The 18,505-nt window shown below is 37.7% G+C and overlaps 1 protein-coding gene across 3 annotated transcripts in view; it reads right to left on the bottom strand.

The window, feature by feature from the left end:
- Nucleotides 1-18,505, bottom strand: part of MOSPD2 (motile sperm domain containing 2) — a 53,214-nt gene that overhangs the window by 31,693 nt on the left and 3,016 nt on the right. For all 3 annotated transcript variants that reach the window (XM_041741047.1, XM_041741044.1, XM_041741045.1), the window contains exons 3-4: nt 2,850-3,005; nt 1,125-1,211 (exon numbers count right to left, since the gene is read on the bottom strand). In XM_041741047.1, the coding sequence (XP_041596981.1) occupies nt 1,125-1,211; nt 2,850-3,005 (243 nt within the window). The remainder of the gene's footprint in view (nt 1-1,124; nt 1,212-2,849; nt 3,006-18,505) is intronic.

Below are 18,505 nucleotides of genomic sequence, written 5' to 3'. Positions count from 1 at the left end.
ACATCCCTTGGAGGCAGCAGCACCGAGTGAAGCATGGAAGGGACAGAGGAGGAACCCCAACTGGCTGTGCCCTGGGAAAGCAGCTAGGGTCTGAACTGAGGAAGGGCTGATGGAAATGGAGAAGGGGCTCCACTGAAGCCACGGAGGAGGGTAAGGGCCCATGGTGTGGGCTGGGTGGTGCAGAAGGAGGGCAGGCCGGGGGATGTGGCCCAGAGGCACTTTTGTGTTGAAGGTGGCCGGCCATCAACCCGGTGGCACCAATCAAGTAGGTAGCTGGGCATATATGTGCCTGTAGCCTGGACAGTGTGGGGTCATCACTGTTGGTGGGGAGGCAAGGTCCTTGAGATCACCCAAGGTGACTGTATCAGCTGGAAAGAAAAAACAGCAAAGAAAGGCATAAAGCCAGGGAAGCGCATGTAAGGACGGGGATAGGGGGGCGGGGGGCGGAATGAGAGAAACAAGAAATGAATACTGGGAAAGAGAGCTGGCAATAGGAGGGAAATGCAGGGAGAATACTGTTGAGACATGAGTGGACGACACACTGCAGGGGGGCGGTGGCGGGCAAGCAAGCGCTCGGACGCAGCTCTGACACTCCTCCTGCCCAGTTCCCAGCCTTGCTACAAATGGAGCTGGATTCCGGACAAGGGAAGGGAGGAGTGATAAGGAAGTCACTGGGACAGAGAGATGGTGGTGGTTACTGTTCCTTCTGCTATCACAGATTTCACAAGAAGCTGAGGGGAGAAGACCGGGGGTGGGGGGGATCAGGGACAGTGGGACCTTGGACTTGAAAAGTCCACTTAACACCCCTCAGCGACTATTGAAAACATTTTCCATGAAAATACTGGGTTGAATTTTAAGATCAGTAAATTAGAAGAGAACGACTCTAAATTACATGATTTGGGCTGTGTTACAGGATGTGGCATTTGCCTTTACTGCCTACTTTATCATAATGCAAACAGTACATACAACTAAGGGTCTGACACCCCGTCAAGATGGCCTTAATGATCCCCAGTTGTAGGAAACTTAATGTGTGCTACATATGGAGAAGGTCCTGCCTATTATTCAGTTGAGATAAATGCATCTCAAAACCTTGAAAAGCCAGTACATCAGTTAAACATACTTACACAACTTGTTGCCTTCTTTGTCATAACCGTGGAGATAAATACCACCAATTTCCAATAACCATCTGGGAATGGAGGATTCAGTCAGGTCTAAAAAAGGATAAACCTGATAAGTAATTGTAACATAGGGGCCTTTGAAAAAGAAAACTTATGATGTAACGGTTAATGTTATATAGTAGGTCTGATGTAAAAAAAGATAAGCTCATTTAAGTATCTGGAAAGAGCCTCTGGCAATAAAAAGTGGTGTTTCTTACTAACGAAACAAACTACATAAAGACATGGATGAGAAAAATCCATTTCCCTTGACTCATCAGCCATTATTATATGGACACATTTTCATGTTTTGGTTGTATTTCTCATAATAGCTTTCAATAAATACCATCACTATTGGACAATTTCAAGATAACATGCTAGTAAATATCCACATTACAGCCTCAGGATTGACTTAAAACTCACTTAGGGTTTCCCTAGTAAAATATTTTCCTACCAAGGGTTGATATCTGGTAGTCTAACACATTTTATAATCTTGGAGCAAATGGAAAATATTTTTTAAAAAAGCCAAATTTTTAGCAGGAGTAACAAACCAAGGTCTGTTCAGTCGACTGAGAACATAGCAAGGCAGCAAATACCAAGCCTTTTGTATCATTCACCAGTTGTTCCCTGAGAACTTTCATAGATTCTTCACTTTTCCGCACCACCCTTTTACCATATCTCTGCTGTGTGCCACTAGAAACTAGCAATTCCACAGAAGAAAAAAAAAAAAACTATTGTTGAGTTTAAGAGTTCATTCTGTACCTAAATGAGTTACATTTCTTTGCTTGATTAATAAATGCTTCACTGTTTGTTGAAATGACCTATGGTTTTTATACTTCCAATCAAATTATTTCTTAAATACTCCTATTTCTCAGGGATCCTTTCTACAAGTATAAAGACTGGGGAGAGTATCTGCTCTGGATTTATTTGTGGACTTTTTTCTTAAGTCTCCAGACTCACTCACTCCAGAGTTTGTAACCCTCAAGGTCAAGAAATCCTTCTTTGTACCTCATCAAAACCAGTATTCTTCCTGTTAAATTTTTAGGAGAGAGATAATGGATAACCTTTCCTGTGAAGAGTTCTTCATATACTTGAAGACTATTAAAAAAAAAAAAAACCTTCTAAGATTTAAAATTCCCCTTTGGCGGGGGGGGGGGGGATGTCAATCTAGAATTGGGTCTTGAAATCAAGAAGTTAAGAAAACGCTGCCATAGGCATCCTTGGGGATAAGCCTACTTTCTTAGGGGACCCCCCCCCAATCTTTTAGCACTGCTACAGGGAGTACCTATTAGCACAAGGGACCCTGGGAATAGAGAAAGACATTAAGGAAACATCTGAAAAACAAAACAAAACAGGAAAAGAATATCTCTGTGTCTAGGCCTAGTAGTAATGATGCTATCTTGGTATGGTTTAATGGTATTGAACTAAACCAGTACAGATTAAGAGATTCTGCTCTGAGTGAAAGAATCTGAATCTAATTCTGCTCTCTGGTGATCCGATTTCCCTATGAATGATACTACTCTCAAGACATTCATAAGATGCTCCTTTCAAAGCGTTAGTGAGTTTTTATAAACCATTATATTTTGGTGTTTATGATGATTTCCAAGAATATCTGCAAATACACTATTTGGTAAATGTAAAACTAACATTTATACGTGAGGCAGTATACTGTCAAGGTTAAATTGAATGTATTACCGTTAACAGACATTTCTTTCCTCCACTGAAAACTCTCATCAAGCATCTTCAGAGTTTCATCGACAACATTATGTCTCCAAAGTAAGTAGCTTTCAACCCAGTTATCATCTTGTTGTAGCCTTTCAACATCACGTGGATCATATTTATCTGGCTTATCTAGGGGAAAAGCAGTATTAAATAGCCAAGTCAGATAAATTCTGCAGTGAGTAATAACATTGATGCCAGGAGAAAAAAAAACATAGACAAGAGTAAGCTAAGCTACAGAACAAAGCTACTTGAAGGATGCAGTTCAGATGAAAATGCAATGTAAAGGATTGATGGAATTTCTAATTCATAGGAGAAAAAAGTTATCCAAAGATAGCAAGTTTACTTTGAATAAGCCATAGTAAAATTAAAAAATAAGACCACAGTAAAATATTTTACATGACCCTCTCTAAAACTATAAACCAACATCTAGGAAGATCATGTTGCCTGAATTTGAAACCCTTACCCTGGTCAACGAAAAAGGAAATTTTACATGTGAAGGAAGAAGTTGTACTCAAGAAGACATTTGTTCGGCAATATTATTTTTATCTTTTTAAAAGATTTATTGGTTTATTTTAGAGGGGGGAGGGGCAGAGGGAGTCTAAAGCAGACTGCACTGAGCACAGAGCCTAAGGTGGGGCTCGATCTCACGACCCTGAGATCAAGACCTGAGCCAAAACCAGGAATCAGATGCTCAACTGACTGCGCCACCTAGGTGCCCTGGCAATGTCATTTTAAAAAATGAAATACAAAATGGAAAACTGACCATGTGTGCAGCAGTCAACAGTTCCCGTAATGTATTGGAATAATTGTTTCTAATAATTTATTATCTGCTTACACACAGGCTATGGTACTTGATACTCCTTCCACATCTTGCTCCATTTTTCTGTAACTGAACCTGGTCTCCTCACAACCACCTCTGCACATCCAGATTTTACCATTCTGCAAGGCTTTCAAATGCTTCCTCTTCCACAAAAATTTCCCTGAGCCCAAAAGGAATTCTGTCCCTCTGTGAACAGCCCCAGGACTTAAACTAAGCCTTTCTTGAGGCACTTAGCATGTTTTCCCTTTAATCAAAGTGCTGTAACTTCCCATATAGAGACTGTATGTAATAGCACAGTCTGTACATTTTAGGACTCCTCCAAAGCCAGTTATACTAGTGCCAGTGAAAAGGCTTTCAAGATAACTGAATCTTTTCCTTCTCTATTTTTATTTTCTCTCCCAGGGGCCCAAGTGGGAACTTCAGAAAATTCCCTGGCTCCTTCATCTCCATTTTTTTTTCTTTGCATCCAGTTAGATGCCAAGTTTTATAGATTCTTTCTCCTATTTGCTCTTATTTCAAGACATCAGAGATAATAGCCAAAAGAGCAAGAAAATATAAAGTGCATTCAAAGGCTTTTTGTTGAGTCTCAATTTCCTTATCTTTACTTTTTATTTTTGTAAAAGATGTATTTATTTGAGAGCGAGCGTGCATGAGTACATGAGCAGGGTGAGGGGTGGAGGATAGACAGACAGGGAGAAGCAGACTCCCCATTGACCAGGGAGCCCAACATGGGGCTCGATCCCAGGACCCTTGAGATCATGTGAGCCAAAGGCAGATGCTTAACCAATTCAGCCACGCAGGCGTCCCTCAATTTCCTTATCTTTAAACTGCTTTAGATAATCACAGGGTTGTGTGAAGATCAGATGAAAATGTATATATGAAAGTACTTGAAAGTTTAAAGCACTAAGATTAGACAAATCATGCATTTGTACAGTGTTACCTTGGGTATCTGGGCTCTATTTTTCTAATCTATATGATGACTGATTCTATAGTAGGTAAACCCTGGAAAATGTTCCTTAGAAATTCATTGGTATTCAAAGTACAAATCTTCTGTAATTTATAAATATGAGTTGGATATAAAAGAGTTGACATTGTTTCACATTAAGAGGGCTCCTGAGAGTACCTGTCCCTGAAGAAGCACCCTCCAGTCTGGCCACACTGCACAGCCTTCTCTGCTCCACTAATACAGCGTTTTCCTCGAAATTACAGGCTGATTTCTTCATTTTCAAGAAAATTTCTGTTAAATACCCAAGTCTGAATAACCACAGGTTACTCACCATGAAAAATGCAACTAATTCAGCTGGCAACTCAAACATGTAGAAGAGTTTAATGTGTCCTGCAGAACAATTTTGTTACACAGAACATTAAAAGGACATGTACAGAAGGGTGAAGGTTTAATATCATTTACTGCTTTATCAGGAGCTTTCTAAAATAAAATTGGTTTCTTCTTCTTTTTTTAAACTTAGAGTGCCCACAGTGAAGACCACCGGCCTTGATTTGGGCTGACAAGCCAGTTTTGCCCATCATTCCTTCTATGTAATCAGCTCAAATGTCAACATGATTAAAAAAAAAGACAAATGGCTTCTTAGCATTATTATGAAAATAGTTTTGACCTCACAGGCTCCTGCAGAGTCCTGGGCATCCCCCAGGGTCCAGACTAAACTCAGAACCACTTACCTAGAACAATACATGGAAAATGGTAAAAACCCAATAAAATATTAGCCATAGTAAGAAGAATAAACCATGATTGTTATTACTATCATTAGTAATACCACTGCTGGTATTACTACTAGGGATACCGTAAAAGAAACAGTGCCTGTTACTACTAAATGCAAAGTAGATATAGCTTTGTGCAGGTCTTTGAAATTAGAAATCTCCATTTATACTAAAATGACTAATTACTGTTATTGTCAGAACGTGTACTTATATATGAAATGCCTGTTAAACATTTACCCCTAGATGAACAGACAGGGAAAGAGAGAGCAGGGAAAAGACAGAGAAGGGAGAGGACTGGGCAAGGGGTCCTGTATGGATGGAGGGAGGGAGGCAGGAAGAAAGGGCAGAAGAGGACACAGAGGAGGGCTGAGGGGAGGAGGACAATGACTACAAGGGGCGGGGTAGGGGAGGGGGAGAGAGAGAGAAGGAGACGGAGAGAAAAAGAGAGTCAACTGAACATTCAAGATAAGGAAAGCATGGTCAAGTGCAATAAGGGTGCTTATGACAACACAATTTACTGCTTTCAAGCACAGCCCCCAGACAACCAAATCCTCAAGTGTGAGGTGGTTTTCAGAAAACCAGTCCTTTGGTAAATCCAGATGTTACAGGAATAAACTAAAGAGGAACCCTCAAAAGGTAACTAAAGCCATTAAACACACATTTGTGCCCATACACCTCTGTCCCCACACCTACTCATGACATCATTTTGGCTTTACCTCTCCATAATTAAAGCATACAAACAAGGAAGAGATTAGTTGTATACACAGACACGTACGTATGTCTATATTCTGGTTAACACCTTAACCTTACTACTTTCATCTTGCTGCGAACCAGGAAAACTTCGAGAACCAACATTAATCTCAAGTGATGAGCTTTTAAGCCTCAAATCTGCAGTTCTTCCAAACAGCAAAAAAGTTCATTTTGACTACTTCTTTGTAAGAAACCTTAATGAACTACCAACACACCACCTGTGGTTCACTGTCTCTAGCTACAATTTATTTCTTCTTATACAAATTTTGCTTTGTGGATTGGTGCTATAGTTATACAGTGTATCGCCACCAAACACATACTACAGTTCAGAATTTGGCAGAGAAAGGACTGAAGATAAATGGTAATGGAGATTCAGCTCTCAGATGGTACTAAATGCTTCAGGGTAAAGATGACTTCTCTCTCTCAGCTGTTCATCTCTTTCTCCTCTGTGTGCACAAACACACACACTCATTCACACTCCTTCACACTGTCTCTTACATACTTTTTATACATTTTTTAAGTTTTGCAGGATAAATACAGGTTTTACTTATAAAACGGTGAATTTCATTATTAACTTTTCTTTTTCTCTCTTGTACTTGTCAGCTGGTGAAATTACCAACAGGTCAGAAGTGTATTTGAAAGTTAACGAATATGAAAACACATCTAGCCAGATTCAGGATATGGGGGCAGGGTGATGGAATGAGAAGACCCATACTACTATGTATGGGGACTCAGCAAGTCACTCTAGGCCTGATTCTCTTCTCTGTAAAATGGAGATAAGGTCTGCCTACCCACAATCTTATGAAGATCAAGAACACTTTGCAAATTTTAAATACTATATAAATGAATTTTCATTAACATAAGGTAGAATGCTATCCATGAATCTAAGATTAAATTCCAATTGACCTAATAATCAGTTGAGAAAATCTTGTAAGTATATTGTAGTTATTATAAATGTGCCCAAAATTTAGATAAGGGTTGGAAAAAATACAAAAGTACTCTGATAATGAAAAACCAGAGAACAGTTATTAACTAGACATCATAATGATTCAAAAGCAGCAAATATGCAACTGGCAAACATGATAGTAATTTAAAACCTCCCTGACCCTCTTATTTCTCCAGGACTTTGAGTACTAGTCCACTTAAAGTCAAGGCAGGGCCCTGGAAGAGCATCTGCATTGGCTGGACCATTTCTATTGGCCGGACTGTGTTAATGTCAACAATGGAAGTGATGAGGCTGAAATATCAAAATATTTCTTTAAGGGCATCCTTTGTTAGTAGGGCACAACCTACCCTAAATCTCCAATTGCTGTAAAGTCATCTGGTGAGAGACTGAGAGGCAGGTGACCTTTTAAGATGGGATTAAGCCACCTGCCTACCGCAGTGATTCTCAAACTGCAGCACCTGTCAGAATCACCAGGAGGGCTTGTTTAAAAAGGGACTGGAGGATATTATGCTGAGTGAAATAAGTCAATTGGAGAAGGACAAACATTATATGGTCTCATTCATTTGGGGAATATAAAAAATAGTGAAAGGGAATAAAGGGGAAAGGAGAAAAAAATAAGTGGGAAATATCAGAAAGGGAGACAGAACATGAAAGACTCCTAACTGTGGGAAGCGAACTAGCGGTGGTGGAAGGGGAGGTGGGCGGGGGTGGGGGTGACTGGGTGGCAGGCACTGAGGTGGGCACTTGATGGGATGAGCACTGGGTGTTGTTCTGTATGTTGACAAATTGAACACCAATAAAAAATAAATTTATTAAAAAATAAAATAAAATAAAATAAAAAGGGATTAATGGACCCCACTCCCAGAGTGTTTTTTTTAAAGATTTTATTTATTTTTTCATGAGAGACACAGAGATAGAGAGGCAGAGACATAGGCAGAGGGAGAAGCAGGCTCCTTGCAGGGAACCCAATGTAGGACTTGATCCCAGGACCTGGGATCACGCCCTGAGTCGAAGACAGAAGCTCAACCACTGAGCCACCCAGGCTTCCCCCTGAGTGCTTAATGCATGGACAGGAACCAAGAATCTGCATTTGTAAGAAGTTCCTACAGGATGCTGACTGCTGCTGGTCCAGGGATCACACTGGGAACCACTGGTTTATTACAGGTATTGGAAAACTTTCTGTAAAGGGCCAGATGATAAATATCTAAATATCTTAGACTTTGAAGGCCACAGATTGCTAATTCATTTTTCTTTCTTTCTTTCTTTCTTTCTTTCTTTCTTTCTTTCTTCTTTCTTTTTCTTTTAGTAACCCTTTAAAAATACAAAAAACATTCTTAGAGAGAGGGCTGTACAAAAACAAAACTTTGCTGACCTATGGTTTGTTGTAGAGAGGGGAGGTGCTTTCTATCTTAGATGATATATCTCTCCATTTATTTATTCAAGTCTTCTTTCAATCTTTTTCAGTAACACAATTTTCTTGTTAAAAGAAAAAATGTTGCAAATTTTTTCTATTAGATTATGAGGCACTTTTAGAGATTTTTGTGTTGCTATATGAGCAAATAATAACAAGAGTTGCAAACCCTATGCCTCTTTTCCTTGCCATATTGATAACTAGGTTATTTCATATAGTGTTGAATTTTAGAAATTATAGCAGAGATCACGGTCTTTCCCTTGACTTTATGGGAGTTGTTTTGAAGTTTCACAATTAAACCTAACATTTGTAGGTTTTTAGAAGATATACTTAGAGCAAAAAAAGTTTTTCTTGTTTGTGCAAAGTTTTGTTTGCTTTACACAAAGTTGGATTATAGCCAGTGTGGTTTCTGTCTTTGGTGAAATAAACATTTTTCCTCATTTGATTTTGTTAATGTGTATATATTTCTGTTTGCTCAAGTAAGCATAGAAAAAAGAAAGAGAAAACATATATAGTTAGCTAAAAAGAAAAGAGAAGGGACAGAAAAGGCACATGAAAGGCTTCTCAATGTTTACAATTTTTTAAAAGATTTATTTATTTGACAGAGAGAGAGAGAGAGAGAGAGAGAGAGAGAGAGAGAGAACACACAAGCAGGGGAAGCAGTAGGGAGAGGGAGAAGCAGGCATCCCGCTGAGCAGGGAGCCTGATGTGGGGCTCAATCCCAGGACCCTGGGATCATGATCTGAGCCAAAGGCAGATGCTTAACCAACTGAGCCACCCAGGCGCCCTTCAATGTTTACCTTTTTATGTGGTTTTGATTGTTGAAACCGTACCTATTCAGAAATGTCATTGAGAAGCATGTTGTTAATGTGGTAAGTTCCTCTGCTGCATTTTCTGATTATTATCTTTGCATTCCTGGGACTAGTCAACTGTTTGGGCCCTATTTGCACACACGTCTCTGCAAGGAGGAGAGTGGTAGGGACCTATGGCTGCTGGACTCAGTCTCTTTAATTGATCTATTTAGGGCTTTAATTCTCATTTAAACAATGTGAGATGATCTTTCTCTTCTCCACAAAGTTTTCTATTTAACCTAAGTTTTATAACTTACTGTGATAAAGCTGGTGATTGCTTTGTCTTATCATTTAAAAAATTTATACCACATCTTTAATTTTATGTTTGCTTTTTGCTCCTCCTATGTCTTTGCATTTTCCCTTTGCTCTTAATCAGTTATCCTAGGCTTGTCTGCTTCACTTGTCCTTTCAAAACACCAGCTTATGTTTATTGTATCGACTATCTTCTTTCCTGCACCATGAATATCTGCTGCTACTTGTTTCCTTCTACTTTCTCTGTATTTACTTATGTTCATTTTGTAGAATTGAATCTGTAGCTGATTTTTATTTAGGCCTGTTTTCTAATGAATGAACATAAGATCATAGATATTCTGTTGCTCAGCTTTAACTATTTAGTAATTTCCATTGTGATATCCTCTCTAACCCACGGGTTATTTAGCAGAGGTAAGAATTACACACATGACAAGGAAGGGAAGTTGTTAACCGGTGGGTTAGAGGTGTGTTATTTCAGTTTCCTAACATTTGATTTTTTAAGTACCTGCTTATTTTGACTTTTTTTTCTTTTTCTTTTTTGGTGGCAAAACCTGGGACTGACTTCTAATATAGTTGCTTAATGATGTGAAAACATGGCCTGTTATGATGTAGCTGCTTTGGAATTTTTGAGACTTCCTTTATGACTTAATGTGTGGTGAATGTTTGCAAAAGCTCCAAGAGCAAATATATTTTCCAAAGTATGTATATGTGTGTGTGTGTGTGTGTGTGTGTGTGTGTGTGTATATATTCTCCATTTGTTGGGCAGGAGAGAATATACATTCATATATACACATACATATATATCTTTGATCATCTTTGTTCATTGTGTTAAAATCTAAAATCTTGGGGCACCTGGCTGGCTCCAACGCTAGAGCATGAGACTCCTGATCTCAGGGTCGTTCGTGAATTTGAGCCCCATGTTAGGGGGTAGAGTTTACTTAACAAAATTTTAAGAATCTCTTGCCTGCTTGCTCTGCATATTTCTTTCTGAAAGAGGTTTGTTAAAATCATTCAACATGTTTGTGGATTTCTTGAATTTCTTTAATAATTCTAGGACCTTTGCTTTATATATGTGAAGGCTATACTGTGAGATATTTATGTTGTTAGTTCTAAATGTTATACCCTTTCTGGGTTCCATTTAATAACAGTATAATTTATTTTTAAATGTACTAATGTTTTCCACCCTAAATATGTTGTCTAACAAAAGTGCAACCAACACAGTATCACTTTTGGTTAGTACACCCTGTTTTGTACACTTTTTTACATCTCCTGATTTTCAACCTTTCTACGTTAATTTATTTTAGGTTAGTGTCTTGTAAGTACAAATGCAATTAAGATTTTTAAAATTCTGCTCTGTTATTAAGTATAAATCTGTTTATATTTATGGTAACTTGATAAAGTTGGGATTCTTTCAGCTGTCTTACTCTGTGTTTTCTAGTTGCTGTGCTGCTTTTTTCCTCCTTTCCTGCGTCCTATTGGAGAGATGATTTCTTCATTTGCCTTTTCATTCCTCCACTGGCTTGGAAATTATTCTGTTTCTGTATTTCAGTGGTTACCCTTATTTGAAATATTCACATTTTACTGACAAAACCTAGAATTAGTATCTCTACCCTCCTTCTAAATAATACAAGTCCTTCCAATCTCTTTACCTGCTAATACTGTCACAATTCTTTTTTACTATTAACTTAAGATTTTTTTCTTTACAAATTTGCTTTCCCATTTCTTTGCTTTTTATTGTTTCTTGATCTTTCTGCCTTCTTCTGGGTTTTGTATACTTATTCATGATGTAGTCTAGTACTTCATTATTAGGGACAGTCATCTTTGCATACCTGGAAAAAACACTGCCTTCAATTTTGAGTAAATATTCTAGAAGAGGAGCTATTTCCCTTGGCACTTGCAGGAGATTATTTTCCTGTTGCCTGGCATTAACTGTTGCTGAGGAGAAATCAAGTATCAGTCTGATTTCTGTTCCTTTATAGATAATCTGTCCCTTCTTTTTGATTGTTTGATTTTTTTCTTTGTGGTGTTCTCACATTTTCATTATGATATGCCTAGGGACTAATTGCTTTTTCCTTCATGATGCTCAGATCTTGTTAAGCTTCTTTTTTTTCCAATTTAAATTCAAGCTAGTTAACATATAGTGTAGTTCTAGTTTCAGGAGTAGAATTTAGTGATTCTTCATTTACTTATAACACCCAATGCTCATCCCAACAAGTGCTCTCCTAATGCTCAACACCCATTTAGCCCATCGTCCCCAACCACCTCCCCTTGAGCAAACCTCACTTTGTTCCCTAGAGTTCAGAGTCTCTTATGGTTTGCCTCCCTCTCTGTTTTTATCTCATTTTATTTCTATTTGTCTATTTCACTTAGCATAATACACTCTAGTTCCATCCAAGATGCTGCAAATGCAAAAAAGATTTCCTTCTTTTTTCATGGTTGAGTAATATTCCAGTGCGCACAAACATATATAGATATACATACACACCACTTTTCTTTATCCATTCATCAGCCAATGGGCATTTGGGCTCTTTCCATAATTTGGCTATTGTTGATAGTGCTGCTATAAACATTGGGGTATGTGTAGCCCTCTGAATCAGCACTTTCTATCCTTTGGATAAGTACCTAGTAGTGCAATTGCTGGTTTGAAGGGTAGTTCTATTTTTAACTTTTTTTTTTTGAGAGAGAGTGAGAGGGAGAAAGAGAATGAATCCTAAGCAGGTTCCACACCCAGCATGGAGCCTGGAATGGGCCTTGATCTCAGAACCCTGAGATCATGACCCAAGTCAAAATTAAGAGTTGGATGCCTGTACAAAAACTTAAAAAATTGTTTATGAATGTCCTATATCAGTGAATACATAGTAGTATGATGGTAAAGGTAAAAATGTAAATCATGGCCCAACTACTAAATATAAAGTAACTAATATAAAACAAATTCTATAGATATATGCCAAATCTCTACAGTCAACACAAATTCAGCTAAAAATAGTTTAGATTGGAATGTAGCCATTTTTTGTCCTTTCATTCCTTGATAAATGGCTACCGGGGAAATATTTTAAGTTCTGTGAGCTCTACTCTACCTCCTAGAGGTCAAATTAAACCAAAACTCTTGTTAGAGATTAAATTTTCAGTAAGGAAAAATCATTCATGTACTCTACCATCCAGAGGACACAGATTTTGTAAACCACTCTTCTCATGCAAGTTTTTCAAATAACAATTGACTAAATACAAACTGATATCCTAGAAGTGACAGTATACTAGTAATAGACTCTTTAAAGTTGCATATCTGACTTAACATTCACGATAAACATATGGGAAGAATAGGTATCAACAACTTAAAGAGATAAGTCAAAAAAATATTTGCCAGGCACTGATAACAGTCATTACTGAGAATAAAGATTCAAAAATAAGCAGGTCTACCAATTCTTTACCCCATAACCAATTTACCACTCAAGACTTCATGTAAAGTTATAATCTTATATGAATGGATAAAGAAGATGTGGTGTGTATACACACACACACACACACACACTGGAATACCACTCAGCCATAAAAAAAAAATGAAACCTTGCCATTTGCAATGGTGTGGATGGAACTAGAGGGTATTATGCTAAGGGAAATAAGTAAATCAGAGAAAGACAATTATCATATGATCTCACTCATGTGGAATTTAAGAAACAAAACAGAGGATCATAGGAGAAGGGAGAGAAAAATAAAATAAGACGAAATCAGAGAGGGAGACAAACCATAAGGGATTCTTAATCATAAGAAACAAACTGAGGATTGCTGGAGGGGAGGTGGATAGAGGGATGGGGTAACTAGGTGATGGACATTAAACCTTAATAGCTTGATATAATGAGCACTGTGTATTATTTAAGACTGATGAATCACTGAACTCTACCTCTGAAATTAATAATACACTACACATTAATTAATTGAATTAAAAAATATATGTAAAAACTTACAATCTTATATTCTCTATGATAGAGGCTTGGTATTTTTAGATATGTAAAATAAAGACAAAAATTGATAAACTCTTAAAATCTTGTCCTCTTATTCTGATCATGACAACTTTAAAAGGTTAAACTTGGGAAGGTTAAAGATGGAACAAAATTTAGGAAAATCAAGTGTCTATCTACCTATCTTTTAAAGGCTTTCACTATTGGAGGCTAACACATAACTCATTAGCTCTGAGGGCTAATTTATGGTCTCCCACCACATGCTAGCTCAAAATGGAGCTAGGTTATTAAAGATGCAAAGATGAATAAAACCTGAGTGGATCCCTTGGGTGGTTCATAATCTAGAGAGCTTATGTAAAACTTCCAATAGTGTAGTTACACTTTAAATGTCATTTTCCTTCCATTCTTCCTCTCCAGAGAAGGCAGTTGGTAAGGACAATCCCTGTTCTATGTACCCTTTACCTACAGAGGTTCCTTCCAGTCACTGGTAATCATCCTGTCCTTGAAATTCTCTCAGAGATCATCCTGGTTCTTCTACTTCTCTAATCACTTTTTCTCTTTCAGCCTAATAAAATGAAGGCATTCTTCAAGGTTAATTGCTTAATGGAAAAAAGAGAAGACAAAGACATTAAAGAAATGAAATAATAATGATCCCAGATGCAAGATCTGAAACAAAGGATAAAACAACAAACAAAAACCCAAACTAGCAAACCAGAAGTAGAAGGATACTTCTTCATTTTTCATAAAGGATATCTACAGAGATATTTGATGGTGACATGTTTGAGGCTATCTTTCTCAGATCAGGAATAAGAAAAGTTGGCTTTTATTACTGCTTCAATTCAACAGTGTTCTAAAGGATCCAGCCAGTGTAAAGTAAAAGCATTTAAAGTTGTAAGAATTGGGAAGTCAGAAAGAAAATTGTCATTATTTCAAGGTGATATCATGGTCTACACAGAAATTCTAAACTAATCTAGGGATAAATTATTGAAATTAATAAGAGTTGGTAAGGTTTTCCAATTGGATATTAATGTAAAAAAGTCAAATGTACTTTCTGTTAACCACAAACAATCATTTAGAAGAGAAATTCTTAAGAGATACCATTTAAGCAACCGCAGAAATAAAACATGTAAGTACCCGGAAATAAATTTAACAAAAGCGAGTTAACCTTTATGGAGAAAATTACAAATCTTTCAATACGGAAGAGTTTAGCAGATACACCAGGTTCTTAAATAGGAAGACACAACCCTGATGATGTCAAGCCTCCCAGCACTGGTTTTCTGATTCAACACAATTCCATTTGAAATCCCAACAATAGTTGTTTTTTTGCAGAAACATGGTAAACTGACTCTATAATTTATATGGAAGAACAAAGGGACAAGAGCCTGAAGAAGTGATTTTCACGGAGCAGAAACCAAATGGTCCATAAAGATATGAAGAAATGCTCAATCTCATTGGTACCCAAAGAAATGCAAGTTAAAACCAAAATGAGATATCCCTACACCCTAATCAGATGGGCAAATATTAAAAAACAAACAAACAACACTACCACCACCAAATTTTAGAGTGTGGAAAAACAAGGACACTCAAAAATTTCTGGCTAAAATGAAAACTGGTATAATCACTTTGGGAAATAGTTCAGTATTACCTAGCAAAGTTGAACATGTGCCTCATCTATAACCCACACATTTCACTGTTGGGCGCAAACCTTAGAGCAGCAGCAGTTCTCAAACTTCTTGGTCCCAGGGCACCTTTTACACTCTTGAAAATAACTGAGGACTCCAAAGAGCTTTTTTTATTTATATGGGTTATATTTACCAGTAGTTACTCTATTAGGTATTAGAATTGAGGAAAGTTTTAAACATGAGAACACACAAGCACACATTCTATCAGCTGTCAGAGCAATGACATCACCACATGCCATGTGAACTCTGGAAAATGCCACTGTATGCTTGTGAGAGAATGACAGTGAAAAAGGAAAATGATACTTTGATGTTATTATAAAAGTTGTTTTGACCTCTCAAGCTCCTTGAAATGGTCTCAAGGAACTACAGTTCCTGGACCAACTTTGAGGACCACTGCCCTAGAGAAAGTCTAGGCACCAGACATATTTAAAAATGTTTGTAGTAGTATTGCACATGACAGCAAAATCTAGAAACAATCCCAAATCCATCAACTGATATTTTCATTCCCCGCACTACTACACAGCTATAAAAAGCAATCAATTCCATTTATGTTTGACAATATGAATGACTCTTGAGTAATAGAAGCAAGTCATGGAAAAATACATTCAGCTTTTATTTAAAGTTAAAAAACAGCTAAACTTAATGAAGTACTGGTGAAGGATACATCATAGGTGGTAAAGCTAATGAAAAAGCAAGAGAATGAGTAACACCAAATGCAGGACAAGTCACTGCCCCTGAATGGCAGGGCTAGGAGTACACAGGAAGCTCTATTTCTTTGGCTGAGTGATAAGTATATGGGTATTCACTGTATTCATGTTTCATACAGTTTGTACTTAAAAGATATTTCAAGGGGCGCCTGGGTGGCTCAGTTGTTTAAGTGTCTGCCTTCAGCTCAGTTGGGTGCTATGGGCTTCCTGTTCAGTGAGGAGTCTGCTTCTCCCTCTGCCCCTCCCCCTGATCCTTCTCTTTCTCTCTCTCTCTCTCTCCGCCCCCCTCTCAAATAAATAAAATCTTTAAAATGAGATATTTCAAATTGTAAAAAATAATAAATCAAGACAAAACAAAAATTAAAGGACTAGGAAATTATCTGACGAGAGAAAATTATTTAACTTAACAGCAATGAAAGAAACCACAAAGGATTGGGTAGTTTTCAATATATTAAAAACATGAAAAAAGTGGAAGTGACATAAACGAGAGAAGTTCAAACCAGCTGTAGAAGCCATAGTGATGAAAAAAAATTTAAACTACAAATCGATGTAAATACATGAAAAGACGTTTACTCTCACTAGTAACTAGATGCAAACTAAAACAAAGAACCTTCAGTTAAGGAATGACGACGACAAGACAAATGGGTAAGGCTGTGGTGAGGCTAACACTACCACACATGCTGGTGGGAATGAATCTCGGTGCAACTTCTGGGCAGGAAAAGGCAACACATATATGAAGTATCTTAAAAATATTCGTACTCTTGAAACCAATGATTCTACTTCTAGACATGAATCTTAAGGAAACAATCTAAACTACTGCACAAAAAACCATATTAACAAAAAACTGGAAAGAATCTAAATATCCAAATAGGGAGTATTTAAGATGAAAGAAAATGATCTCTTATTTATTGAACTAAGTATTAAATAGTAATGTAAAACAGTTTACATCATCAATATCGGGAAATAAAATTGATCGTGTCAATTAAAAAAGGCAAGCCCTGAAATTACATACACAATAGTCTTTTAACTACTTTTTAAATTTTTAACATATAGGAAAAAAAGACTGAGGGCACCTGGCTGGCTCAGTGTCTGACTCAATCCCGGCTCAGGTCTCCATCCCAGGATCATGAGCTCAAGCATCGCACTGGGCTCCACACTGGGTGTGGAGCCTATTAAAAAAACAAAAACAAAATGGAAAAAATGCATCCACTGTTAGCAGAGCTATCTCTGGATAGTAAGCTTATGGGGGACTCTTTGGGCTTTTTTGGTATCATCCAAATTCATTTAAATTAATTCATATACTTGTAAAGTCAAAAAACAAACCTAAAATAAGAAAGCCCACCAACCCCTCAACTGCTTTCCAAACTCATTAAAGTAGAAACATCGCTTTTGTTCAAAGCTCTCTACACTACATTCCCAACTGTCTTTAGTGGGTGTGCTTACCCTCCTTAAGGTTCATCAAGGTGGACCCCCCAATGGCTTCCAGACCATGTTCTGTACCTTCTCACTACAGTGCCTTAGCTCAGAATATCTGATCCATCTGGATCATATTCTCTACCTGGCCAAATTCAAACATTTTCCAAAGTTCATGAGAAACACCACCTTTTTTTTTCTTCAAGATTTTATTTATTTAGTAGATAAATAGAGACAGAGAGCACAAGCAGGAGGAGCAGGAGAGGGAGAGGGAGAAGCAGGCTCTCCAGTGAGAAGGGAGCCAGATTCTGGGCTGGATTCCAGGACCCTGGGATCCTGATGAGATCTGAAGGCAGACGCTTCACCAACTGAGCCACTCAGGTGCCCCCAAAACACCACCTTTTCTATGAAGTTTTTTCTCACTCCTTGCTAACCCAATCACCCCAACCACGTGTGATTTTTTTCCTTGTCTTTGACTTCTATGGAAATGATTTTAGCACTCTTATTCCTCTTGATACAATTTGCCTGAATTCTAATAGCTCTGTTTTAACACCTCTACTAGATTGTAGTAGGTCAGGAAGAGGCTCTATCCTTCTTCACTTCTTTCTCCACTATTAACACACTGCTTCCCAGAATTAAGCACAGAATGAGTATTTGAGGAACCAAATAAATTACTGTCACAAGAGAGTAGTCTCTTGCCTTGGCCACCAGAAGGAGGAAGAGAGAATCGGAAATGCTCCTCATTTGAGACTCAGCATGGAATTTCTCACAGAAACAAAGAGGAAAAAAAGGACCATTTGTAATGCATAAAACAATTATGCACTTTTATTCCTTTTGCCAGCTACAAATCTATCCATAATTGGTAACTTAATTTTAAGGAAACAAAAATGTGCTTGGAATTCCCAAGAACCTACCTCCAAAAGGGTTTCTGGAGTACAGCCAGTGCTTAAAGTGACATATTTGCAGATAATTATTTTCCTTCAGGAAAAACATCACATGTTTGCTCAAGTCAGCTTAAGCCTCTTTTGAAACAAAAAAAATTGGTAGTGAAAATAAAAGGGTGAAGTGAAAGACAAAGGAAGAAGGAAAGTACAGATTCTCTAAGCACTTGAGTTAATTTCTAAA

This window comes from Vulpes lagopus, chromosome X, assembly GCF_018345385.1.
Source record: "Vulpes lagopus strain Blue_001 chromosome X, ASM1834538v1, whole genome shotgun sequence".
NCBI classification, from domain to species: Eukaryota; Metazoa; Chordata; class Mammalia; order Carnivora; family Canidae; genus Vulpes; species Vulpes lagopus.
This window is presented reverse-complemented; position numbering and strand designations above follow the sequence as displayed.